At 39.5% G+C, this 27,262-nt stretch overlaps 1 protein-coding gene and 1 long non-coding RNA gene across 2 annotated transcripts; one reads left to right on the top strand and one right to left on the bottom strand.

Annotated features, from left to right (window-relative positions):
- On the top strand, positions 11,594-12,499 carry LOC109243292 (multiprotein-bridging factor 1c). The gene has a single exon (XM_019410204.1). The coding sequence runs from the start codon at positions 11,732-11,734 to the stop codon at positions 12,173-12,175; it is 444 nt and encodes a 147-aa protein (XP_019265749.1). The 5' UTR covers positions 11,594-11,731; the 3' UTR covers positions 12,176-12,499.
- Positions 13,450-16,929, bottom strand: LOC109243300. Its single transcript, XR_002070537.1, has 2 exons — positions 16,541-16,929; positions 13,450-13,605 (listed from the first exon to the last, which is right to left on the bottom strand). It is a non-coding gene; the product is annotated as an uncharacterized LOC109243300 (long non-coding RNA).

Consider the following 27,262-nt stretch of genomic DNA (forward strand, 5'->3'; position numbering starts at 1 on the left):
GTACAACTAAATATACTAGTTTTAAGACGAAAATTCATTATTACTTAAGTTTTTTACACAAAGCTTCCCGTATGCGCCCGGACTGCGCACGCAAATCTGAGAGATAAAAGAAGGTTTTCAAGGCCTCAGAACACAGACGGATTCTAAAATGAAAGATGACCTTTTGGGCCATCACAGAAATAATTAGAAAAAGCTGAAAATCAGGGAAAGCAGACAATTCGACGACATATAAGCAATCGTCACCTCGCATATACGCTGCTCACATGAAATTCACATAGCACATAGTCCGAGGGTTCCTAATTCTCTCAAGTCAAGGTTAAACTTGTCACGGCCCAAATCCCAAACCCGGCAGTGATGGCGCCTCTCGTGAAGACAAGGCCAGCCGGAACAACAGAATCCCTTCTTTAACCATTACTTAACATATATAAATCCAAAACGCATAATAAACAGTTATAAAAGCGGAAACAACGACAATAGCAAAGGGAACCATCCCGACACAGCCCGAACTGGGGTGTCACAAGTCATGAGCTGCTACAGAGTTGCTATAAGTCTAAGAGATTGAATATCTGATACAATAGTCTGAAGGAACTGAAATACCATAAAATGGGGGAGTCAAGGGGCTGCGGACGTCAAACAGCTACCTCGAAGCTCCAACTCGCTGTCTGGTCTGGGGAGAATATCAGTGCTCAGGTGCGGACTCTGCTATGCCTGAATCTGCACGCATGGTGCAGGGAGTAATGTGAGTACTCCGACCTAGTGAGTAATAATAATAAATAATAACCGAAGATAAGAAAACACATAACAGCACAAGGCAGTTCTATATCAGGCAGTAAATCACGNAAAGGGCCTCTCCCCAACTGGAATATACGCCAAACTCCCCATACTAACCGCCTTTCGGCTCAAAGCATCGGCCACTACATTGGCCTTCCCCGGGTGATACAGAATGGTAATATCATAGTCCTTAAGTAACTCTAGCCACCTTCGCTGCCTCAAATTAAGATCCTTTTGCTTGAACAAATGCTGAAGACTGCGATGATCGGTGAATACCTCACAAGATACGCCATACAAGTAGTGCCTCCAAATCTTCAAAGCATGAACTATGGCAGCCAACTCCAAATCATGTACAGGATAGTTCTTCTCGTGGGGCTTCAGCTGACGAGAAGCATAAGCAATAACTCTACCCTCCTGCATCAATACACACCCAATCCCAACTCTCGAAGCATCACAATATACAGTATAAGAACCTGAAGCTGATGGTAAAACCAATACCGGAGTTGTGGTCAAAGCTGTCTTGAGCTTCTGAAAGCTCTCCTCGCACTCGTCCGACCATACAAATGGAGCACCCTTCTGAGTCAACTTGGTCGAGGGCGATGCAATAGAGGAAAATCCCTGAACAAACCGGCAATAAAACCTGCCAAACCAAGGAAACTACGAATCTCTGTGGCTGAGGTCGGTCTAGGCCAACTCTACACCGCCTCTATCTTCTTCGGGTCGACCTGAATACCCTCGTTGGACACCACGTGCCCCAAGAAAGCCACTGCACTGAGCCAGAACTCACACTTGGAAAACTTTGCATAAAACTTCTCCTCCCTCAATTTCTGCAATACCACTCGCAAATGTTGCGCGTGCTCCTCCTGACTACGCGAGTACACCAGAATATCATCAATAAAAACAATGATGAACGAATCCAGATAAGGCCGAAATACACTGTTCATCAAGTGCATGAACGTTGTTGGGGCATTGGTCAGCACAAAGGACATAACAAGAAACTCATAGTGCCCACCATGGTTCTCAGCAGAGTTAGCCATCTCTCAGCGCTCTTCCAGCACAGAGTTCATCTCGTGCTCCGTCGGCTCAGGGTTCTTCCAGGCCGAGTGCATCAGCTAGTCACTCTGGCGCGAGGGGTTCCCTTCAGTCCCAGTCCCCAGCACCTGGGAGTTGCTATGAGTGTGGAGAGTTTGGGCATATGCGGAGGGAGTGTCCTCGTCGTGCTGCTAGCTCATCTCAACAGAGCGGTCAACCCTCATCTTCTGGTCCAGTTTCTTCAGCACTCGCCCCGCCAGCTAGAGGTGAGGGTCGGGCAGCCAGGGGTCGCCCCAGGGGTGGTGGTCGATCGTGCGGTGGTCAGGCTCGCTTTTATGCTCTTCAGGGCAGGACAGATGCTATTGCTTCGGATGCTGTTATTACAGGTATTATTTCAGTCTGCCACCAAGATGCATCAGTCTTATTAGATCCCAGTTCCACCTATTCCTATGTGTCCTCATACTTTGCTCATCATTTGGGTACGACCCGAGGGTGTCTTGCTTTACCTGTCCATATATCTACCCCGGTAGGCGATACTGTTGTTGTAGACCATGTATATCGGTCATGTTTGGTTACTATTGGGGGTCTGGAGACCCGAGTTGATCTGTTGCTATTGAGCATGGTAGATTTTGATGTTATTTTGGGCATGGACTGGTTATCTCCGTGTCATGCTATCCTAGACTGTCATGCTAAGACAGTCACTCTGGCTATACCGGGTGTACCGAGGATCGAGTGGCGTGGTATAACTGACTATGTTCCTAGTAGGGTGATTTCATTCTTAAAGGCCTAGCGTATGGTTGGGAAGGGTTGCCTTTCATATTTGGCGTTCGTGAGGGATGTTGGAGCCGGGACTCCTAGAATTGATTATGTTCCAGTTGTGAGGGAGTTTCCCGATGTTTTCCCTACAGACCTGCCGGGCATGCCCCCGGACAGAGATATCGATTTTGGTATTGACCTGGTGCCGGGCACTCAGCCCATTTCCATTCCGCCATATCGTATGGCACCAGCGGAGTTGAAAGAATTGAAGGATCGGCTTCAGGAACTCCTAGATAAGGGGTTCGTTCGGCCTAGTGTGTCACCGTGGGGTGCACCGGTTCTATTTGTGAAGAAGAAGGATGGCACCATGAGAATGTGCATTGACTACAGGCAATTGAACAAGGTAACAGTGAAGAACAAGTATCCCCTGCCTCGCATTGATGATTTGTTTGACCAGCTTCAAGGAGCGAGGGTGTTCTCCAAGATTGATCTCCGTTCGGGCTATCACCAGTTGAAGATTAGGGATTCAGATATTATTAAAACTGCTTTCAGGACAGCCTGAAGATGCCCCGCGATACTCGGGACGGGCTGACTGAGAGGGCCTGAAAGAACGACCCCGACCCTGCTGGAACCACTGTAACTACCAGAACCTCGAGGCCTCTTGGCCTCCCTTTCATCTCGATCCTGACGGCGAACCGCCTCAATCTCTCGGGCTATATCAACCACCTCCTCGAATGTGGTACCCAACACTCGCTCCCTAGTCATAATAACACGAAGAGGGTAGTTGAGACCATCAACAAACCTCCGGATACGCTCACGATCTGTCGGAACCAGCCAAACTGCATGCCGAGCCAACTCTGAAAATCTCATCTCATACTGGGACACTGTCATATCTCCCTGCCGTAGCCACTCAAACTGTCTGCGCAGCTCCTCTCTGCGGGACTGCGGTACATACTTCTCCAAGAAGAGAGTGGAGAACTCCTGCCAAGTCAAAGGTGCTGCACCAGTCATCCTACGCCTCTCATACGCCTCCCACCAAGTGAAAGAAGCTCCAGTAAACTAAAAAGTAGTAAAAGCCACGCCACTGGACTCAAGAATCCCCGATGTAGGAAGCATCCGCTGACATCTATCGAAAAATCCCTGGGCATCCTCGCCCTCAGCACCACTAAATGTCGGAGGCTGGAGCCTACCAAACCTCTCGAGGCAAAGCTGCTTGTCCTCGGGCATAACTGGAACCCTGAACTCCTGTACTGGCACAACTGGCTGAGCTGGAGGTGCCTCTGGAGTCTGTAATCCCTCCACTCCCTGCTCAGGTGTGCGAGCAGCGGGGGTCTGATTGCCTCCCCCGGCCTGTGAAGTAGCTGCTGCTGCTGTAGTGACTGAAACCACCTGAGCCAGGCCCGTGCACACTGTCAAGATCTGAGCTAATGTCTCCTGAAGGCCAGAAATCACTATGGGCACAGTCGGTGCTTGAGCTGGTATTGTTGGAGCCTGATCCGGAGCTGCGGCAGCTGGTGGATCAACAGATGCTGCCCTCGCTACTCTGCCTCTACCACGACCACGACCGCGTCCATGGCCTCTGGTTGTCTCAGAAGGTGGCATTGGGGGTCGTCCGCCACGTCCGGTAGCTCGTGTCCACACCATCTGTGAGAGAATAGAATAAAGAGAAGTTTAGTACTCGGATCAACAAGTTCGCACGACAAGAATTTCAAGAATGTGAAGTTTTCCTAAAGGTTCTGCAGCCTCTCGAGGATAAGTACAGACGTCTCCGTACCAATCCGCGAGACTCTACTATACCAGCTCATGACTCGCGAGACCTAGTAACCTAGGCTCTGATACCAACTTGTCACGGCCCAAATCCCAAACCCGGCCGTGATGGCGCCTCTCATGAAGACAAGGCCAGCCAGAACAACGGAATCCCTTCTTTAACCATTACTTAAAATTTATAAATCCAGAACGCATAATAAACAGTTATAAAAGCGGAAACAGCGACAATAGCAAAGGGAACCATCCCGACACAGCCCGAACCGGGGTGTCACAAGTCATGAGCTACTATAGAGTTGCTATAAGTCTAAGAGATAGAATATCTGATACAATAGTCTAAAGGAACTGAAATAACATAAAATGGGGGAGTCAAGGGGCTGCGGACGTCAAACAGCTACCTCGAAGCTCCAACTCGCTGTCTGGTCTGGGGAGAATATCAGTGCTCAGGTGCGGACTCTGCTATGCCTGAATCTGCACGCATGGTGCAGGGAGTAATGTGAGTACTCCGACCTAGTGAGTAATAATAATAAATAATAACCGAAGATAAGAAAACACATAACAGCACAAGGCAGTTCTATATCAGGCAGTAAATCACGTAAAGCAGTAAAATCTGTGAAAATCAAATGAAATCTTAGTTTTAAAGGCATGTAAATCAGGTAAAACAGCTAACAAGTAGTAAATAGTAAAACTGCCCCTCGGGCCCAGTATCAACCGCTCAGTATAGTGACAGCCCCTCGGGGCTTTTTCCACTCACTCTCTTGTCAAGGGGGGAGAATTTTTAAGTTATCACATAGTAACCGCTGCGGCGTGCAACCCGATCCACATATCGTTGCGGCGTGCAGCCCGATCCATATATCTCGTCGACGGCGCTCACTGGGGGTGTGCAAAACTCCGGAGGGGCTCCTACAGCCCAAGCGCAATATGCTGCTGCGGCGGCAGCCCGATCCACAAAAATAATTGTTTGCGGCGTGCAGCCCAATCCATATAAGTATTTGCTGCGGCGTGCAGGCCCGATCCATAATAATAGTATCCCTCACTTGTGGGTTCTCAACCCCTCTCAGTCATTTTAGGACCCAATAGTATAAGGTAGGGATCTCAGCCCACATATTTTCCCTCATTTAGGATTAACCACTGATTAAACCAGTTCACATTGTTTAAACAAAATAGAAACATTACTGAGGATGTGGTTTTCAATAAATAAAGTGAGGAAAAATCAGTCATAATGCCCCTAAGGGTTCAACAAGTCGGCACGAGGCCCCAAACATGGCAACTAGCCCAAATCGTGATGATAAACAAAACAACTCAGTCAATACGCGGTATAAAATATCAAACGGATGGACCCAAGTACGATCCCAGTAGTAACAACCCCGCGCTCGCCATTAAGAGCGTGTTTTACCTCAATAAAGCACTACGTTGTCCAAATCCGGGGTTTCAAACCCTCAGGATATTATTTACTATCATTACTCACCTCAAGCTGGCCAAAATCCTAGCTCGCTATGCCCTTGCCTCACAAATCGACCTCCTCGCGCGTCGAATCTGATCAAAACCACGACGAATACGTTACAATAGGCTAAGGGAACATAACCCAATCGAAAAAACTCGAAAAATATCGAAATTCATGAAATTTGCAAAACCCGAGCCCCGGGCCCACTTCTCGAAAATCAGAAAATTTAACATCATCGGATTCCTTATCTCGCCACGAGTCAATACATACCAAGAACTCCCAAATCCGAGCCCAAATGCCCAATCAAAACCCACTTTAAAATACCAAAAACAAAGCCCTAGCTTTTCTCCATTTTTGATGAATTTCCATAAATTTCTATGTTGATTCTACCATTAATCATGTAATTAGGTCATAGAACCCATCTCCAATCAATCCTAGTCGAATCCCTCTTCAAATCCCGTACAAAAGCTCCCAAGGATGTTCAAAAATGGTGGAAAAATACCTTAGACTCGCGGAGGAAATGTTATTAAAACCATTCTGTCAGCCCAGATTTCCTTATATGCGATCAAAGCCCCGGGCTTGCGATCGCGATGCACAAAATTTTCACCTTTACATTTAACACTATGCGATCGCAGCCATGCCTATGCGATCGCGAAGCTTTGCTGCCCAAACCTATGCGAACGCGTTCCACTAGATGTGATCGCGAAGAACAAAGTAGCTGGGTCCCCAGATCCTCCTATGCGATCGCGGACCTCTTCATGCGAATGCAGAGCTTCACCCAGTAACCCTATGCGATCGCGACATCACCCCCGCGATCGCAATGAACATTATCTCTGCAACAAAATGGCTGGAAAACCTGCAACTTTCAAATGCCAAACTTGGTCCGATTGACCATCCGAAATCACCCCGAGGCCCCCGGGACCTCAACCAAAAGGGCCAACCCATCCTAAAACATCATTCAAACTTGCTCCAATTATCAAAACACCACAAACAAGACCAAAACCATCAAATTACACTGGATTCAAGCCTAAGTTCTTCTAAAACTTTCGAAATACGCATTCGATCAAAAACCCGACCAAAACACCTCCGAATGACCTGAAATTTTGCGCACAAATCCCAAATCACCTAAAGAAGCTACAGCAACTCTCGGAATTCCATTCCGACCCTCGAATCAAAATCTCACCTATCAACCGGAATTCGCCAAAATACTAACTTTGCCAAAAATCAAGCCTAATTCTACACCGGACCTCCACAATCACTTCCCATCACGCTCCTAAGTCACAAATCATCCCCCGAAGCTAACCGAATCACCGGAAATCACATCCGAGCTCTCTAACTCATAAGTCAACATCCGGTTGACTTTTCCAAAACAAACCTTCCTTAAAGAGACTAAATGTCTCATTTCCTTCTAAAACCAATCCAATTAGACTCATTCACCCAAGACTCTTATAATGAAACATAAGGAAGCAGAAAATGGGGAAAACGGGGCGGTAACTCACGTGACGACGGGCCGGGTCGTCACAAAACTCAACACTTACCTCGCTCCAAAGATCACTCAAAACTTAACCATAGCTTTGCCTTTCAAACAAGCCTCCGAACCAACAATATCTAGCAATTACCAACCAAACGATTCAAAATAAGCCTTATGAATCACCCACGATTGTAAAAGATTCAAAATTTAGGTCACTATTAAAAAAGTCAACAAAAGCCAACTCCCAAGCTCGCTTGGTCCAAACCCAAAATTCGGACCAAAACCCGCCCATTCGCCCCTGAGCCCGGTTATATAATTTTATTTTGGAATCCGACCTCAATTTGAGGTCTAAATCCCAATTTCACAAAAATTTCCAATTCTACCCCAACCCCCAATTTTCACCATGAAAACACTAGATTTTAGGTTGAAATCTTAGGAAATGTAATGAAAGATTGAAAGAAAATGGGTTAGAATCACTTACCAATGATTTTTATTTGGGGAAGAAGGGTGCTTGGGATCGCCTCTAGGGTTTTCTTGTTTTGAAAATTTGAAGAATGAACTACAATCCCGTCTAAATCAAGTTTTACACAGTTGTAGATGTCACAATTGTGATATCATGTTTGCAATTACGAACATCGCAATTGCGAGAAAGAGGTCGCAATTGCGAACTCCTTCCCAAAAATCCCAGCAATTGCATTTGTGATAAAGTGGTAGCAAATGCGAACCCTGATGCCCTCGAAAATGCGGACCTTTCTTTGCAAATGTGAAGATCATCCCAACAGGTGCTGAGTCACAAATGCGACTCTGCCTTCGCAAAATCGGAAAAGACAAGTTCGCAAATATGAACTTTTACCTCGCAAATGCGAGTACCCCCTGCCATGCCCAAGCTCGCAAATACGATGGTTTCTTCGCAAATGCGAGCCAGATCTCGCAAATGCGAAATCTACGGCATACACCAGAAACTAGAATGCATCAGCTATGTTTTCTAAGTCCAATTCACTCTGTAGCCTATCCGAAATTCACCTGAGCCCTCAGAGTCAAACCAAACATGCACACCCGTCCAATAACATCATACAAACTTGCTCGCGCTATCAAATCGCGAAAATAACACCTTGAACTACGAATTGAACACCAGATCAAATGAAATTTTCAAGAAAACTTTGAAACTTCTATTTTTGCATCCGAATGTCCGAATCACATCAAACCAACTCCGTTTCTTACTAAATTTTATAGACAAGTCATAAATATAGTAATGGACCTATACCGGGTTCCGAAACAAAAATATGAATCCGATATCAATAAAGTTTAACATTGGTCAAACTTTCAAAGTTATTAAGCTTTTAAACTTTCAAATTTCCACAAAATGCGACGCCCAAGTCCCAAATCACGATACGGACCCGCCGAGATCGTCGAAACACGGATCTGGGTCCGTCCGCTCAAAATATTGATCGAAGTCTACTCAAATAGATTTCAAAGCAAAAATTTTATATTTTATTAGTTTTTAACATAAAAGCTTTCCGAAAAAATACTGACTACACATGCAAATCGAGGAGGCTAAAATGAGGTATTTGAGGCTTCGAAATACAGAATTAGGTTCTAAAACATAAGATGACCTATCAGGTCATCACAGATTTTTATATTACCTATACTAAAATTAAGAAAAAGAAATAAAAAGAAAAAGAAAATCGGATTAAAACCTGAACTAAAAAGACATCTAAATTAAATCATTCTGGCCAAACTCTTCTCCCTGTCAAGTTCCCTCAAATGGTTCTCCAATTTCCCCCTTCGATTTACCTATAAATCTTAGGGATCTAGTCAAGAAATTTCCATTAAACAATTTTTAATAAGTTTCTGTTTATGTTTGTTGGTTGTGGTGTTTAATCAGTTTGGGTGAGTTCCAATAAAGTGGAATAGTATTCCAATTATGGTGGATCTTCGATTGACAAAGTGGGTTCATTTTCAATATCCGAAAAAAAGTTGAAAAGAAAACCAAAAAAATATGTCTAAGAACTTTTGCAATTACAAAGAAAAATCATAATTATAGGGGAAAAAAAGAACACTAATTCTGCTTTAATGGAAGAAGTTATAAAGAGAAAGAAATAAGAATAATAGCCATAGAAAAGATGGGAAAAATAAAAAAAATATTATTTAGGGGGCTTTTTACTGTTTGAGCTGCTTAGGTGTCATTTTTATACACCTTCACGCGCCAAAGGCTGTTTGAAGCCACTTGTTATGCCATGTGGTAGACCGAGTGTGTATTTAAATTTACTTATTCAAGTGTAGGGGTGTAATTAGGACTAATTATAGTTTGTGGAGAAAACTAATAATCGGTGCCAAATTTAAGGGTGTTTTAAGATATTCTTCCTTAAAAGAACTATGATATATATTAGATAGGGAATGGAATGGGAGTTGGGTATGAGAAAGCGAAGAGAGAGAGAGAAAGAAGATGAACAAATGAGAGGTATTATTTGGCTTTAGACTATTATTTGCTTACATGAAAAAAAATACACGTGTTAATATATTATTCGTTCATTTGCCATGTAAGTGACGTTTGGACCTCACACACAAAGTCTGACATACAGAGGTGCTTAAAAATTACATTTTAGACGAGTTCAAGTGTCTATCTGGTCACCCCGTAAGTTTATATGTTTATTTTACAAAACGTGCCAAGTTTAAGGGGCTATCTAAGATTTTGGCCTTATTTATATATAGTCATACGAATTATTTGTAATATTTTTATATAATTTTTAAATAATTTAAATTATTGATTATTATAATTTATAATAGTTTTTTATAGTATATGAATATATAAATTTTATTTCGAAACATTAAAAGATAATATGTCCAAATACACGGCTTAAGAAATTTAAATTTCACACAGCAAATAATATCACATAAATTGGGGAAAATGCATAAGTACCCCCTGCCCTATACCCGTATTCCCAACTACACACTTTTATCTTTGCGGGGTTTTTATTACCCCCCTAAACTATTATAAAGTGTAATAAACACACCCTTAAAATTGGACAACCAGATTCCTGATGGAGAGTGTTATGCATGCACTGCCAGCTAATAATTTTTTTTTCTTTTTTTTTCTTCTTCTGTTTTTCTTATTATATTCTAGTTTCATATACATGGTCGCCAGCGAATGCAAAATTATTTTTCGACTTTAGAGCTAGTGAATGTGAATTCTTAAATGGAAATCGTAGTCCGAGCTAGAGCAGTACCGTGGAGGGGTTATCGTCGGTAATGGTGGAAAACTCGCTGCCGGCGGTGGTGTTAGACACATCATCATTGGATCTCAGCCTTGGTGGAACTGGTAATTTATTTAGCAATGGTGTGGGTAGATTTTGTTCTTGAATAATTTGTTTTACGGTTCTCCGGTCGCCGGAGGTGTGACGCCGGTGAATCATATGTACTATTTGGAAGATCGCGACGAGGGAGGGTGATTTCTTCATGTAAAAAAAATTGCAGGAAAATGGCCGATTTTATTGTCGATGTTAGTGGAGATTGTTCCGGCGAGTTGGACTCGTCGTCGGTGAAAAAGAAAAAAGGGACTGGATTTATAAAAAGCACAAAAAAATAGTATTAGTCAAAGTTATAGTAATAATTAATTAAGTCTAAAATAATGATATAATTTTCAATTAAAAGTTGTCACTTGTATAAACTAGTCAGTTTTAAACATAAATTTTGCCTCTCACATGCTTTCAAGAGAGTGAACACACTCTCCTTGCCACATCGTCAATTAAGGATGTGTTTATTACACTTTATAATAGCTTAGGGGGTAATAAAAATCCCGCAAAGGTAAAGTGTATAGTTGGGAATGCGGGTATATGACACGGGGTACTTATGCATTTTCCCCATAATTTGGGATAAAAGAAATATAAGTGTCAGGTAATTTGAGCATTAAATTTTGCTTTTATATCTAACCATAAACTATTTTGACATTATTCACTTAATATTCTTAAAGTATATTGGTTTTTTTTTTCTTACTCAGTTAAGTCTTTAAAATCAGAATAGATTTGCCTTTTGCTTATGTTTAAGAAGAAAAAAAAAGTGTAACCAAAAAAAAAAAAAAAAAAAAATAAAGAAAAATGGTGAAAAAGACTCGAAGGCTTAAATGAAGTACTCCATGATGCAAAGAAACCAAAAAATTGCAGCACATAAGATTGTAATATATATTTTTTAAAATTACTTTGTGTTGACTCCAAGATATACGAAAAATTGGTCTTCTGATAATTTTCCCCTCAAAATCAGTATATTCTTGGACAACAAGCACACGATGTTATAAGATAACCGACTCTGGAACCTTCCACACATCGTTCGCATTTTATTAGACGATTCACATTTTACCAGAACCTTCCAGACTTCCACTCCACTATATATAATCCTTCCGTTTCCTTTTCCTCTCCCACTCAAAGTTCAAGTTAAAAAACTACAGTAATTTTCATCAGCATCGATTACGATTATAAATATTCATATATTATTCGAAGATGCCGGTCCGATCAACGGGAGGAATCAGACAAGAGTGGGAGCCAGTCGTGCTCCACAAGCCAAAGTTGAAGGCACAAGACTTGAGGGATCCAAAGGTTGTAAACCAGGCATTGCGAACCGGAGCACAGGTTCAAACGGTGAAGAAATTCGACGCCGGTTTGAATAAGAAAACGACTGCCGCTTCTGCTGTCGTTAACGTTAGAAAACTGGATGAGGCGGCGGAACCGGCAGCGCTTGAGAAAGTACCGGTGGAGGTGAGGCAAGCTATACAAAAGGCGAGGATTGAAAAGAAGATGAGCCAAGCTGATTTGGCGAAACTGATCAATGAACGGCCACAGGTTGTTGCAGAATATGAGAATGGTAAGGCCGTTCCTAATCAATTGGTGTTGGCCAAAATGGAGAAGATCCTTGGTGTTAAACTTAGAGGTAAAATTCACAAGTGAGTGTTTGTATGAGATTGCGAAGTTCATGGTTGTATTGTTAATAACTTATGGTTGTATTGTTAATAACTTGTGGATTCTCCAGGATTTCGTGTTCTGATCTGATTAATCGTCTTGTAACTGTTTAGAAGCTGTGGCTATGTAAAAAATATGGTGTAATGTGTTCATTTTAGTGAAAAATGGTAGTACTCTGTTTCAATTTTAAGTGGTACTAGTACTCTATTTTAAGCGTTTTGTAATTGTTTAGAAGTTATGGCTATGTAAAATATAGTCTCTTGTGTTCATTTTGGTGAAAAATGGTACACCAGTAATCTGTTTCAATTTTTTTTATAGATATTTTTAATTGTTAATTGATGTGATTAGTAGTTTTTTTACACAGTTTTTAAGTATATACTTTTTAATTTTTTTTTTGTACATTTTATATTTGAATTTATGGTAAGACTATGATACATAAATTAATATAGAAGGTGTAATGTGTTTTTTCTGGGCAAAATATTTATCAAAAGTTAAGCATGGTTAAATTCGACGCGTAAAAAGTGAAGTTTAACAGATACACCTTAAGTATTTTTATGAGGTGTTTGCTGGAACCTCAGACTTGAGAAATTTTATTTTGAGTGAGATATGCGAACTAATACTTTAGTGATGGCATTGATTTGCTTACCAAATGGTACCTTTGGGATCCGAAATTAATGAAAAATAAAAAAAAAATACCTCCTCTCTCCCGTGCCCCTAACCTACCCCACCCGCTCCTCTCTTTCTTCTCTTCTTCTTCCTCCTCCCATAACCATATAGAAAAACAACCCATCGACTATTATCTTCTACAGTTTCAAAAAATATTTCAAGTTGCTACATTTCAGTCTTTAAAAACTGTATGAACCCGGTAGAAATTAAACAAAGCTCATGATTCAAAACTTCTTCGGTATTTTTAAGTTTTGTAAATCTAACCCATTAATTTTGTTTGATTGACCTGCCATTGATATACAGATTAGAAATCAATAAACAAGTGGAATATTATGTATATATACACAAGATTAGAGAGAAACATATACGTGCAAAAAAAAATGTACTTCACACTATCGGATAGATAATTTTGGGCGAGACTGCATTGATCTCAGTAGGCGTTTGGACATGAATTTTAATTTTTTCTTTTCAAATTTGAAATTTTACTAAAATTTGAATTGAAGATGAAGTTGTGTTTGGTTATAATTTTTATAATATATTTTGGTGTTTTTTTTTTTTTTCAAAATCATGAAACATGATTTATATACTACAACTTGTAAAAATATCAAAACCATCATAATTTGATTATCCTACTTGAAATAAACAATCAAAATGTTATTGTTTAACTGTTATCATATTCTGCGTTACTGCAATACACAGAAGATGCAAATCAATCAGGACTGATGTTCCATCGTGAGTCCCCAAAGATGTATCTGCCAAAGATGAAAAATTGATGGGTCATTTTATAAATTTTAAAAATATAGGGTAAATTGGTAAAATTAAAAACTAGCAAATTCTCATTTTCGCAAACTAGAAAATTTGCGAGTTCTTGGTCGCATTTGCCACCTAGGCAGTGGGAGCTCCTGGTTCGCATTTACGATATTTTGGTCACATTTGCGACCTTGGCAGGGGAGGCCCATGTTCGCAATTGCGACCGTCGCATTTGCGAACCAGGTGTCGCAAATGCGACATCTGAGGCCTGTGCACAGCTATTAATTTCGAGACTTAGACTATTTAGCTCATTTCCTTTCATGTCTTAGGCGATTGTTGGAGCTTTTGGAAGAGAGTTTTCACCTAGCACTTTGAGGTAAGTAATTTCTACACAACATGAGTTAAATACATAGATTATGAGTAGATTAATATGTGAAAATTAGGGAAAATTAAGGGTTCAGATGAAAAACCTAGAGTTTGATAAAAATAAGATTTAACCACGAAATTTGTTAGGGAATGGAGCAAAAATCATATATTCTTGATCTTTAGGTTATGGGTAAGCAACTTTCTTAAAAAAAATTCGGAATCCGGGCACGTGGGCACGAGGATGAATTTTTAGGAACCTTGCATTTAGGGTTGGAAAATTGGTTTAATAATTAGAATATGAACTTTTGAGCATGTATTGACTAGTTCTTACTCCATTTGAATAGTTTTGGATCGTTCGGCTCCAATTTGGAGGTTTGAGCGCGTTCTTGAATTGGGATATAGGCTTCGGAGCGAGGTGAGTCTCCTTTCTAACCTTGTAAGAGTGAATTGTCCCCATAGGTGAATTAATTGAATATGTGCTGCTAATTGTGGGGGCTACGTAGGCACGAGGTGACGAGAGTTCGTGCGTAGCTACTATTATGCTTATGTCCGGGTAGTCTAGGACTCAAAAGCATGCTTACTTGTAATAAATGCAACCTTATTGATAGTTTAAATTGCTTAAATCATATCGAAGTGGCAAATGATTTTCTAAAAGAATTAAATTTCATTTTCATGACTTGTAAAAAGGGAAATTTACACCTCCTTGAATAATTGTTTCCTTGATGAATGTCTTGATTGACTGTTTGAATATGTGTTTCTATGTGTACCTGCGTCGAATGTATGATTCGCGAGCAGTGTTTATTTATATGTTACCGCGTCACATGTATGGTTCGCGAGCGGGGTAATAGATGCATCTATGGTTCGCGCCATTCGACCCTCTAGCAGTGCACAGTTTAAATATTGTTGGATCGGGTCGTACGACCTCGGCATGATTTGCGCATGCTTGTATTGCTTGCCTTGAAATTTATTGAAGTGATATTGTTTCTTTCCGGTTTGAGAATAAATGTATAAATGATGAAAAGGAATTTGGGAATTTTCTATAAAAGAAAGAATTGTTTACTTGCTTCATTCTATTGAATTACAATCATGTTTATAAAAATTCCCGATTTATTATATCACTGAGGTATCATTATTGGACCCCTAGTAAGTGTCGAAGTCGACCTCTCGTCTCTACTTCTTCGAGATTAGACTGGATACTTACTGAGTACATGTTATTTTTGTACTCATGCTACACTTGCTGTGCATTTGCACAAGTACCTGTATTTCTACTTTTCTAGCGGCCTACTGGGCGTAGCAGCATGGATGATACGGGGACTAGGTGAGCTGCATTTCTCGAGGCGGCCCCGCAACCAGTATGTCTCTTTCAGCGTATTATATTTATTTTCTGTCCAATTGTATTCCGGACAGTTATTGTAATTTATTCGATTCCTTAGTAATAGCTCATGCACTTGTGACACCGGGTTCTGGGATGTCTATGGGATTATTCAGTATTTTTAAAATTGTTAAAGATATTATTATTTATTCAGTGGAACTTATTCTTTATTGTTTAAATATATAAAAGAAGTAAATTCAGAGATATCTAAAACACGAAGTTATTAATTAATAAGTGTTGGCTTGCCTTACAATGGTGTCCGACGCCATCACGACCCTTAGTGGATTTTGGGTCGTGACAACTTAGTCAACACTGTGCTGCTGGAAAAAGTGTGAAAGTCCACAAAAATTTATTTTGAAGATAAATTAGATAATAGGATAGTAAATAAGCTTTTGTGAGGCCCTCTCTGTGTTAACTGGGCAAAGACAGTCAGAGACAAAGATGTAAGGATTTTATTGTAGTTTTCTTTACACAACGAGTAACTGTAAATCAAAAGAAAATCACAACAGCATACATTAATGAAACAAAGAGGATTCCAATTTTTTTCTTAGATTTGGCTTCCTTTACAAGTAATGATTGCAGAACAAAGACTACATATTACTGTCCCCCTCACTTATTTCCTCTTCTGTTCGTCTCAGTTTGCTATATCCCAAATTTTTTGGAACTTAAATGCCAGTCTTTTGAATTTTCACTGCCGGAAAAAACAACCTCCTCCCAAATTATTCTAATATTCTAATCATATAAAAGTATTGTTATCTAACATGTTAATATTTATTAGATTCCTGACGCCTATAATGGACATGAACGAGTACCACAAACATCAATGATGCCTAGTATTGCTCAACCTTCTCACGGTACTACTCATCTTTGTCCTTCGTCGCTACTGCTTGAGTTTTCCTCCTTCGATTTTTATTAATTTATTGTTGTATTTAGGTTTACCTTGGATGCTTTTTGCTTTTATATACTCTTTTCTCACGGTTGTTGATGTCGTAAGATTGTGATAATAGTGAATCATTTTAAAAATAAGTTTTTTCTTTGATAGTGATTATATGTGTAATATGATTTATTTATTCGGACATTATTTATGTCCTTAAATCAATTTACAGTTGCCTGCTTGAATTAAATTCACCTTTTCCATAATAGAATGAGGTCAGATGAAGAAAGCACTAGAATGATAATCCAAGAGGTATAAAGCTCACCGTTTATATTTTGTAACTGCAACTCCTTTGATATGTATATAGTGCCCGCCATTCGACTTTTCCTTCTTTCCAAGCCTCCGATTCATCAGTGTCTTGATTTCTACCAGGACTAAATATAAAATCACCCTCTGAAACTTTCTGTTGGATCTCACTAGAAATATTTGATCTTTTAACCTGCCACTGAACTTCAGAACAAGTGCTAAGTTCATCGATTGTTGAGAACGCTACATTAGAAGGACAAGAAAACTCAGCTTGATTATCCACCCACTTCACATGTCCTTTATCCATCACAATTACCAAGTCTGCAACACATATTGCCTGTAAAGTAAAAGAATAGATTAGCATATGGGATATAGGCACACTACTTTAGATATCCTAAATGAATGGTCCTCTGTATTGCCAATGTTTAGTCAATTTATTAATAAAGACGTCGTTCTCAACTTGTTTGGAATTGAGGCGTACTTGTCGTTGATGGCTGTGCTTTAAATTCCTAACCTGAGATTACTGCATCTTTTCTAATTATAAAAGCATTTCTACTTCTTTCTTTAATAACAGACTAGTAGTCGTACCCGCGCGATGCGCGGTCAATATTAAAAAAATATTAATTAAATTAATGATCAGGCTTGTTTGATCCTATTAAATCGTATTGCTTTAATAAAATTCAATTGTCATCTTGTTTGTCAATGCGATATACCCAATAATGAAATCTGTATTAAATCAAAGGTACTTATATAGTCAGTGAATAACTTTTTTGTTCTATTTTTCTTTATTATACTAAGCAATATTTAGTATTCGCTTTCTTTTTGTAATATATGAAAAGATATATAATTTATTACTATTGAAATATTTTTTTATTTTAAATTTTATTCTGTTGTTCTTAATAATATTATCTAAATTTTAGTGAATAAAATCTATGTTAAATATTATCTATATTTATTAATTCAAATAGAGTAACCTATATATATATATATATATATAAATTCATATAAATGGTAGTTTTGTATTTTTTTAATTTTCGTTTTTTATATATATTTAAATTTAAAAATAATAACCAATAACTAATTATTAATTAAAAATAACTACCAATTTGAATGGGTAGTTATTTTCTTATATATTTATATTTTCGTTTTTTTTATTATAGTTAATTATAAGATATCTATTTTTATTTTAAAATCATTTTAAAACTCCAACTTGAAACTACTCCCCGATTTGAATGGGTTGTTTTTCTTCTCTTTTTTTCATTTTTTTATAGCTTTTTTTTTGCTTTTTTTGATTTTAAAATAATTTTAAAAACTCCAACTTGAAACTACTCCCACCCAATTTGAATGTGTAGTTATTTTTTTTATATTTTATATTTCCATTTTTTTTATTATAGTTAATTATAAGATATCTATATTTATATTCAATTTAAAGTAACCAATTAATATATATATATTATATATAATATATATATACTATATATTATATATATATATAATTATATATATATATATAAATTCTATATAGGTAGTTTTTTATTCTTTTATTCTATATTTATTAATTCAAATTAAAGTAACCAATTAATATATATATATATATATATATATATATATTTATATTATATTATATATAATATTATATATTATATATATATATATATATATATATTTCATATATATGGTAGCTTTGTATTTTTTAATTGCTTTTTTATATATATTTAAATTTAAAATAATAACCAACAACTAATTATTAATTAAAAAAATAACTACCAATTTGGAATGGGTAGTTATTTTCTTATATATTTATATTTTCGTTTTTTTTTTATTATAGTTAATTATAAAGATATCTATTTTATTTTTAAATTATTTTAAAACTCCAACTTGAAACTACTCCCTGATTTGAATGGGTAGTTTTTCTTCTCTTTTTTTTTAATAGCTTTTTTTTTTTTTTGCTTTTTTATTTTAAAATAATTTAAAAACTCCAACTTGAAACTACTCCCACCCAATTTAAAATTTGAATGGGTAGTTATTTTTCTATATATTTATATTTTCATTTTTTATTATAGTTAATTATAAGAAATCTATATTTATTAATTCAATTAAAGTAACCAATTTATATATATATAGTATAATATATATATTATATATATATATAATATATATATATATATATATATATATGGTACTTTTTTTTATTATTATCTTTTTTTAGATATATTTAAATTCAAAAAGAATAACTAATAACTAATTATTAACTAAATAACTAATTTAATAACTAATTATGCCATGTGGCTTTTTTTTAAGCTGCCACTTGGCTTAAGGAGAGGGCTTTTTCCTCTCCTTTTAATAATATATAGATAGATTACAAAAACAGAAATGCACCTTTACTTATTATTAGGCATTTCCAGTTCTTTTTTACCTAGAGTTCTCAAGAAATGCCAACAAACAATAGTAAATTGTTTCACCATCATAATTTGGTTCATGAATCAATATCACTCACCTTGTAACATACATACTGATAGTTGAGCAACATGTCATTGAGAGAAAGGACAAATACAACTGCATATATAGATTTCCAGAAATGCACAAGGATCAACTTAAGTAAATTACAACCATATCTTACACGGGCACATCCTTCTCCTAGCTCCAAATGGCAAAAGCATAATTGTTTGTACATGCATATTCGTCTATTAATCCATCTAGTTATTTTTGCTTATAGATGTTAGGTGAGGGAGTTGAATGACAAAGAATCGAACAGTGATGAAATATGCAAGTTCACATTATATTTGATCTTTTGACACAATTATTTTATAATTTCAGGTCATACAGTCTGATGTTTAATAATTTAGCGGGTGGAAGATTTCAAAATGATGAAAAGTTGCGAAAATTATTTGAAGACCTCCATTCGTCTGGATTAGTATATAATGACATTGGCTATTTAGTCCAAACAATATAAGTTTATATTTTAAGTTACCGTGACATTAATATTTTTTATTAGTACTTTCTTTTGTTTGTTAAGATTTAATGAGATATATTATATTTTTTTAATTAATATGTTTTATTATTTGGGTCATAGTCTAGACGAATGTAGTAACTATTATTAATGGTGAATAACTATTGCTATTATTGCTTGTGACTTTTAGCACTAATTTAGTTGGATATACTAGCTATAAAAATGGACGATAAAAGGGCAAATTAAGATATTTTCATAAGGTATATTGCAGTCGTCATAATTGATGTAAATCAATTGCTGTTAAAGATATTGACTTTTAGCGGCAATTTAGTAAAACATATTAGCCATTAAAATGGACGCAAAAAAGGCAAACTAGGATGTTTTCAGAAGGAATACTATGGCCATATTAATTGCCACAAAATAATTGCCGTTAAAGATGCAAACTTTTAGCGAAAATTATTTTGAATTTAGCGGCTACAAAAATGGATGCTAAAGAAGTATAATTAGCGGTTTTGGTTTGGACTTAGTAGCCATTGTAATTGCTGCAAATAATTGCCGTTAAAGATAATAATTTTTAGCGGCAATAAACCATACCCTTTACCTTTTGTGAGAAAAGCCGCTAAAGGCTTTGCCGACCCCGGCTTCAGCGGCAAAATACTAATTGCGGGTAAATGATATAGCGGCTATTGTTATTGCCACTAAAGCTGTTTTGTATTGCCGCTAAAGCCCCTTGCCGCTAAAGCCCCTTTTTGTTGTAGTGCCTGCTTGACGACCTCTAGCATGGCCTCATTCAACCTCCTTTGATGTTCCACGGAGGGTTTGGCATCATCCTCTAGTATAATTTTGTGCATGCAAAAGGCGGGGCTTATACCCCGAATGTCAGCCATAGTCCATCCAATTTCCTTCTTACTTCTTTGGAGCACCGCAAGGGTGGCATCTACCTGCACGTTAGTTAAGCCCGAGGAAAGAATAACAAGTAAAGTGGAACAAGGGCCTAAGAACTCATACCTGAGGTGTGAAGGCAAAGGCTTCAACTCCAATATGGGAGGCTCCTCGATTGAGGGCTTCGTTGGTGGGGTCTTCCGGTTCTCAAGATCCAGGGAAAGTTTCTGGGGCTCATATGTATATGAACCCATTTCTTGCAAAGCATTGACACATTCTACCAAGCCTTCATCCTCAGTCATATCATGGTTCAACAACACAGCTTCCAAAGGGTCTTCCACATTAATCATAGCACTGGTGTCTTCAACAATCACCTCGGACACAAGATCCACAAATGAACATACTTCGTTGCTATTGGACTGCCTCATTGACTTGCAAACATGGAACACAACTTTTTCATCACCCACCCGGAAGGTGAGCTCCCCTGCTTCCACATCAACTAAGGCCTTCCCCGTAGCTAGGAAAGGTCCCCCCAATATGATCGGCACTTCATAGTCAACCTCGCAGTCAAGTATCACAGAATCCGCGGGAAGTATGAATTTGTCGACCCGAACTAGCACATCATCAATTATCCCCAATGGCCTATTCATCCTCCTATCCACCATTTGCAACCTCATGGATGTGGGCCTTGGTTGCCCAATTCCCAATGTCTTGAACACAGAATATGGCATCAAGTTAATGCTTGCACCCAAGTCGCACAAAGCTTTGGCGAAATCGGCACTACCAATAGTTCATGGGATTGTAAAAGCACCAGGGTCTTCTAGATTTGGCACCGTGGAATGCACAATAGCACTCACTTAGTGAGTCATTTTGATTGTTTCACAGTTCATTGACCTCTTCTTTGTTACCAAATCCTTCATCAACTTGGCATATCCCGACATTTGTTCTAGAGCTTCAACCAAAGGCACATTTATTGACAAACTTTTCATCATATCAATGAATTTCTTGAACTGGTTCTCATTATTTTGTTTTTCAAGTCTTTAAGGATATGGTGGAGGAGGCCTTGGCAAAGGAGCCTTGGCTTTGGGCACTACCGTTTCCGGTATGTCTATCATGTGTTCCCTAGACGGGTTCACATCATTTTGTGTCTCCTCCACGTTGTCATCATTGTCTATCCTCACTTCTTCATTCACATTCTCATCACTCACTTGCACATTATTGCTTGATTCATCATCATCTTGCACTAACACATCATCACTCACAACCTTTCTTTACCTCTACCACTCGTTGTAGTAACCGCCATAGCATGGCCCGTATTGTTTCCACCCTTCGGGTTTACTACCGTATCACTTGGTAGTGCCCCCTTAGGGAGAGTATTCAAAGCTTGTGAAATTTGGCAGAGTTGGACCACCAAGTTGCGGATAGAAGTATTGTGGGATGCCAATTGGGCATCAGAGTCGACATTTTTCTTCATCATTTGCTCAAACATGGATTCAATCCGTCCCATCTCATTGTTGTTGATTCTGAGCATTACCCCGTTGACCTTGGTAGTTGTTCACATATTGGACCTCTTCACTTTGATCATAATACACATCATCTTGATTGTAACCACTACCACTTTGATCAAATTGATCCTGATTTCCTTGAACTTGTTGACCTCGTTGCCTCCTTTTGTTAACCATTATATTCACCCCTCCATGGCATTCACTTATTTTGGCCCTTGAACTTGTTGCAATTGCTCTTTGGCCAATTGGTTCATTGTAGTAGTTAACTCGGCTATTGCTTGGACGTGGTCATGGAGCTCCTTGTGTAGGTGAATGACATTGGGATCACCTTGTGGCACATTAGCTCGGCTTTGCCACGCTGAAGAATTATCTGCCATCTCATCAAGTATTTCACACGCCTTGGCATAACGCGTGTTCATGAAGTTTCCCCCAGCGAGTTGGTTAACTACACACTGGTTGGTAGTGTTGATGCCACGGTAGAATGTTTGTTGGATCATGGCTTCGGTCATGTTATTGTTCGGACATTCTTTAACCATCATCCGATACCTTTCCCAAATCTCATGAAGCGGTTCATTTGACTCTTGTTTAAAATCAAGGATCTCATATCTCAACGTCGCCATATGTACAGGCGAGAAGAACTTTGCTATGAATTTCTCGACCAACTCATCCCAAGTGGTGATGGAATGATTGGGCAACCTTTCAAGCCAATCCAAAGCCTTACCCCTTAGAGAAAATGGGAAAAGCCTTAGTCTCAATGCGTCCTCAGAAACATTGGTTTGCTTGCTCCCCCAACACGTGTCAACAAAACCTTTGAGATGCTTGTATGCCTTATGGTGTGGAGCTCCGGTGAAGAAACCCTCTGCTCCAAGAGTGTCAGCATGACATTGGTTATTTGAAAGTTTCCCGCCCTAATCCGGGGCGGGACTATTGCACTTGCATAGCCTTCATTGGGCAACACCAGGTGTGCTGCCCTTGGTGGAGCTGGGGGAGCGTTTGGAATATTATCATAAGGCGGCCGGCCTCTCCTTTGTGCTTGAGGCTCGAGTTGAATCTCATCCACATTATCATCATCTACCTCCTCCCCCAATGGCAAATTTCCGGGAGCATCATTGATAAGAGTCATTTGGTACGTAAAAGAAATTCACAAACAAATTAGAAAAATGGAAGGAAAGAAAAACAAAACACACAAATGCTCAGATATATAGCTAAAACTATTTAACTCCCCAGCAACGGCGCCAAAAATTGATCGGGTCCAATCATGCGGTACTATTGAGTAGCGAGGATGGTCGATGCAGTTTTAACCAACAAAGTCGGGATCGAATCCACAGGGAGTTAATTTGTTTGGAGTTAGATTTATATCCGAGTCTAGATGCGGGTTTTGCTCTTAATTACACTTCTATACATGGTCGGTTTTTTTCCTACTTATATTTCTATTCTATAGCATGCAGTATTTGAAACTAAGTATAATGTTTTTGTTGGTTGTTTTCAAAGATTTAAAGGGACTAGGGTAGTGACTTCGCCTAGGTGGATATCTAATGGGTAGAAAGAATCTAGGGCAATCATGTGATTAATTGAGGTCGTAATATAACTATCACACCCGAGTACTCACTCTATACCTCTCGGTAGTTTGAGTAATTTTGCCCAATTTGGATTTCTCAAGTCCAAATGGGTATTCATGCAATACAAGTGATGCCAGTTCAAGTCGGGTATTACTATATCTAGGTTTAACCCGTTAATTGGGGCTATCAATTTCTTGAGTTCACCCCAATTCCTTGTTAGCCTAGTTTTCCTACACTTAATACCACTTTCTCAAGTAGAGACTAAGTCATAAAGGCATGAATCAGTGTTTGAAACCACTATTTCCTTAGTTCTAGCATGAACTAGGTTAAATACTGCTAATCCATACACATTCAAGCCCTAAAATTCAAGACCCATCAAACACGCACACTAGGGTTGGGTCACAACCCTAGCTATGGGTTTAGCTACTCATGGAAATAGCAGAAATCAAAGATAAAATAAAGATAAAATCCATAATACTAGATTAAGATATGAAAAGCTAACGTTAAAAGTTGAATCTAATACAAAATTGCCCAAAACAGTAAATCTAGTCGTCTCACGTACTCAGCAAAACAAAACAAAACCTAAAAATGTGAAAAGGATCTATTTATACTAGGCTAAAATTTTCGGACAAAAATGCCCCTATGGAGATTTCGCGGTCGCGTAATTCTGACCGCGGCTGCACTCTTGCTTTCGCAGTCGCGTAATATTGAGCGCGGTCCGCGTTTCTTTACATCTGAGATTGGGTTGGGACTTGTTTAGAGGATCACGTATTTTTCATCGCGTCCGCGTGGGTGATTTCTCGCGGCCGCGTATTCTTGACGCGGACCGCTTTCTTCGTTTTTTCATAACTTGCAAAGTCTCTGATCCTTAGCACACGCTGTCAGCGGAATTCCAATCGCGACCGCGCCAGTAATTTAGCGGCCGCATCTTTCTGTCGATGTCCGCGCCCATGCCTGTGCCCAAAACCACTTCTCTGAATCTCTACTTCGCGGTCCACGAATTAATAACCGCGTCCACATTGTCACTCTGCACTTTTCTATCGCGGTCCGCGTTCCTCAGCTCTTGTCCTAGTTTTGGTCTTGTTCAAGTTTTGACTCCTCTTTGAGTTGATCATGGCTACTTTGACTCATTGTGAACAATCCCTGCAAGCAAGCATATTATGCTAGTTTTCGGGAATACCTTCACGCATTTTAAGTCCAAAACGCAAGTAAAAAGAGAGCAAATAATGGTTAAAATCCCCACTTATCACTATGCTTTTCCAGCCAAGCCTGAGGCTGAGTCTTTTGATACCGTCATCATAGGTACGGTTTTAGTTTACAGTAGAGATGCTTCAGTTCTATTTGATCCGGGTTCTACTTATTCCTATGTGTCATCCTATTTTGCTTCATATTTTGTTGTGCCTCGTGATTCTTTGAGTGCTCCTGTTTATGTGTCCACACCTGTGGGAGATGCATATATTATAGACCATGTTTATCGTTCGTGTGTGGTTACCATTAGGAGTCTTGAGACTAGTGTAGGCCTCCTACTTCTCGATATGGTAGACTTTGACGTAATTTTGGGTATGGATTGGCTGTCACCTTATCATGCTATATTGGATTGTCACGCCAAGGCGGTGACCTTAGCCTTTGCGGGGTTGCCTCGATTAGAGTGGAGAGGGACTCCTGGCCATTCTACCGGTAGAGTTATCTCTTATATGAAGGTTCGGCGTATGGTTGAGAAGGGGTGTCTAGCTTATTTGGCTTATGTCCACGATTCTAGTGTGGATGTTCCTTCCATGGATTCTGTACCAGTTGTCCGAGAGTTTCCAGAGGTATTTCCTGCAGACCAACCAGGGATGCCTCTCGACAAGGACATCGACTTCTGTATTGACTTCGTTCCGGGCACTCAGCCCAATTCTATTCCGCCATATCGTATGGCCCCGCCAGAGTTGAAAGAATTGAAGGAGCAGTTGCAAGATTTGCTTGATAAGGGCTTCATTAGACCTAGTGTCTCGCCCTGGGGTGCGCCTGTGCTGTTTGTGAAGAGGAAAGATGGGTCGATGAGGATGTGCATAGATTATCAGCAGTTGAACAAAGTCACCATCAAGAACAAGTATCCATTACCGTGGATTGATGATTTGTTTGATCAGCTTCAGGGTGCCAAGATATTTTCAAAGATCGATCTGGAGAGGGCATTTAGGTAGACCCTAAGAAGATTGAGGCAGTTCAGAACTGGCCTAGACCTACTTCAGACATAGAGATCCGGAGTTTCTTGGGTTTGGTGGGTTATTACTATTGGTTTGTGGAGGGGTTCTCATCCATAGTAGCCCCGTTGACCAGGTTGACCCATAAGGGTGTCCCGTTCAGATGGTCAGACGAGTGTGAGACGAGCTTTCAAAAGCTCAAGACTGCTTTGACTACGGGGCCGGTGTAGGTGTCCCACAAGTTCAGGATCTTATTGGGTATATTATGATGCATCTCGTATTGGACTTGGTGTGGTATTGATGCAGGATGGCAAGGTAATTGCATATGCTTCACGGAAGCTAAAGGTTCACGAGAAGAATTACCCCGTTCATGACCTAGATCTGCCAGCCATGGTTCATGCGCTAAAGATTTAGAGGCACTATCTGACGGCGTGTCGTGTGAGGTATTCACAGATCATCAGAGCTTGCAGTATTTGTTCCAGCAGAAGGAGCTCACATTGAGGCAGATGAGCTGGTTGGAGTTATTGAAAGACTATGATATCACCATCTTGTATCATCCCGGGAACGCCAATGAGGTGGCTGATGCTTTGAGTAGAAAGTCAACGAGTATGGGCAGCCTTGCGTACATTCCAATCGGTGAGAGACCGCTTGCATTAGATATTCAGGCCTTGGCCAATCAGTTCGTGAGGTTGGATGTTTCGAAGCCCAGTCGTGTTCTAGCTTGTATAGTCGCTCGGTCTTCTTTGTTTGAGCGTATCAGAGATCGGTAGTATGATGACCCTCATTCGCTTGTCCTTAGTGACACAGTGCGGCACGGTGGTGCCAAGCAAGTTACTGTTGGAGATGATGGAGTTTTGAGGATGCAGGGTCGTGTTTGTGTGCCTAATATGGATGGACTTCGTGAGTTGATTCTTGAGGAGGCCCACAGTTCCCGGTATTCTATTCATTAAGGCGCCGCCAAGATATATCAGGACTTGCGGCAACATTATTGGTGGAGGAGAATGAAGAAAGATATAGTTGCATATGTGTCTCGGTGTCTAAATTGTCAGCAGGTAAAGTGTGAGCATCAGAGACCTAGTGGTTTGCTTCAGAAGTTAGAAATTCCTGAGTGCAAGTGGGAGCGTATCACTATGGATTTCATTGTTGGACTCCCACGGACTCAGAGGAAGTTTGATGCAGTTTGGGTCATTGTGGACAGGCTGATCAAGTCAGCATATTTCATTCATATGGCAGTTACTTATTCTTCAAAGCTGTTGGCAGAGATTTATATCCGCGAGATCGTCCGTCTTCACGGTGTACCCGTGTATATCATTTCTGAGAGAGGTACGCAGTTTACCTTGCATTTCTGGAGGGTAGTACAGTGTGAGTTGGGCACGTGGGTTGAGCTGAGCACACCATTTCATCCTCAGACGGACGAGCAGTCTGAGCGCACTATTTAGATATTAGAGGACATGCTCCGCGCTTGTGTTATAGACTTCAGAGGTTCGTGGGATCAGTTCTTGCCACTTGCGGAGTTTGCCTACGACTACAATTATCAGTCAAGTATTCAGATGGCTCCCTATGAGGCATTATATGGAAGGCGGTGCCTATCGCCAGTTGGATGGTTTGAGCCGGGGGAGGCTCGGTTATTGGGTACAGACTTGGTACAGGATGCCTTAGATA

This window comes from Nicotiana attenuata, chromosome 2, assembly GCF_001879085.1.
Source record: "Nicotiana attenuata strain UT chromosome 2, NIATTr2, whole genome shotgun sequence".
NCBI classification, from domain to species: domain Eukaryota; kingdom Viridiplantae; phylum Streptophyta; class Magnoliopsida; order Solanales; family Solanaceae; genus Nicotiana; species Nicotiana attenuata.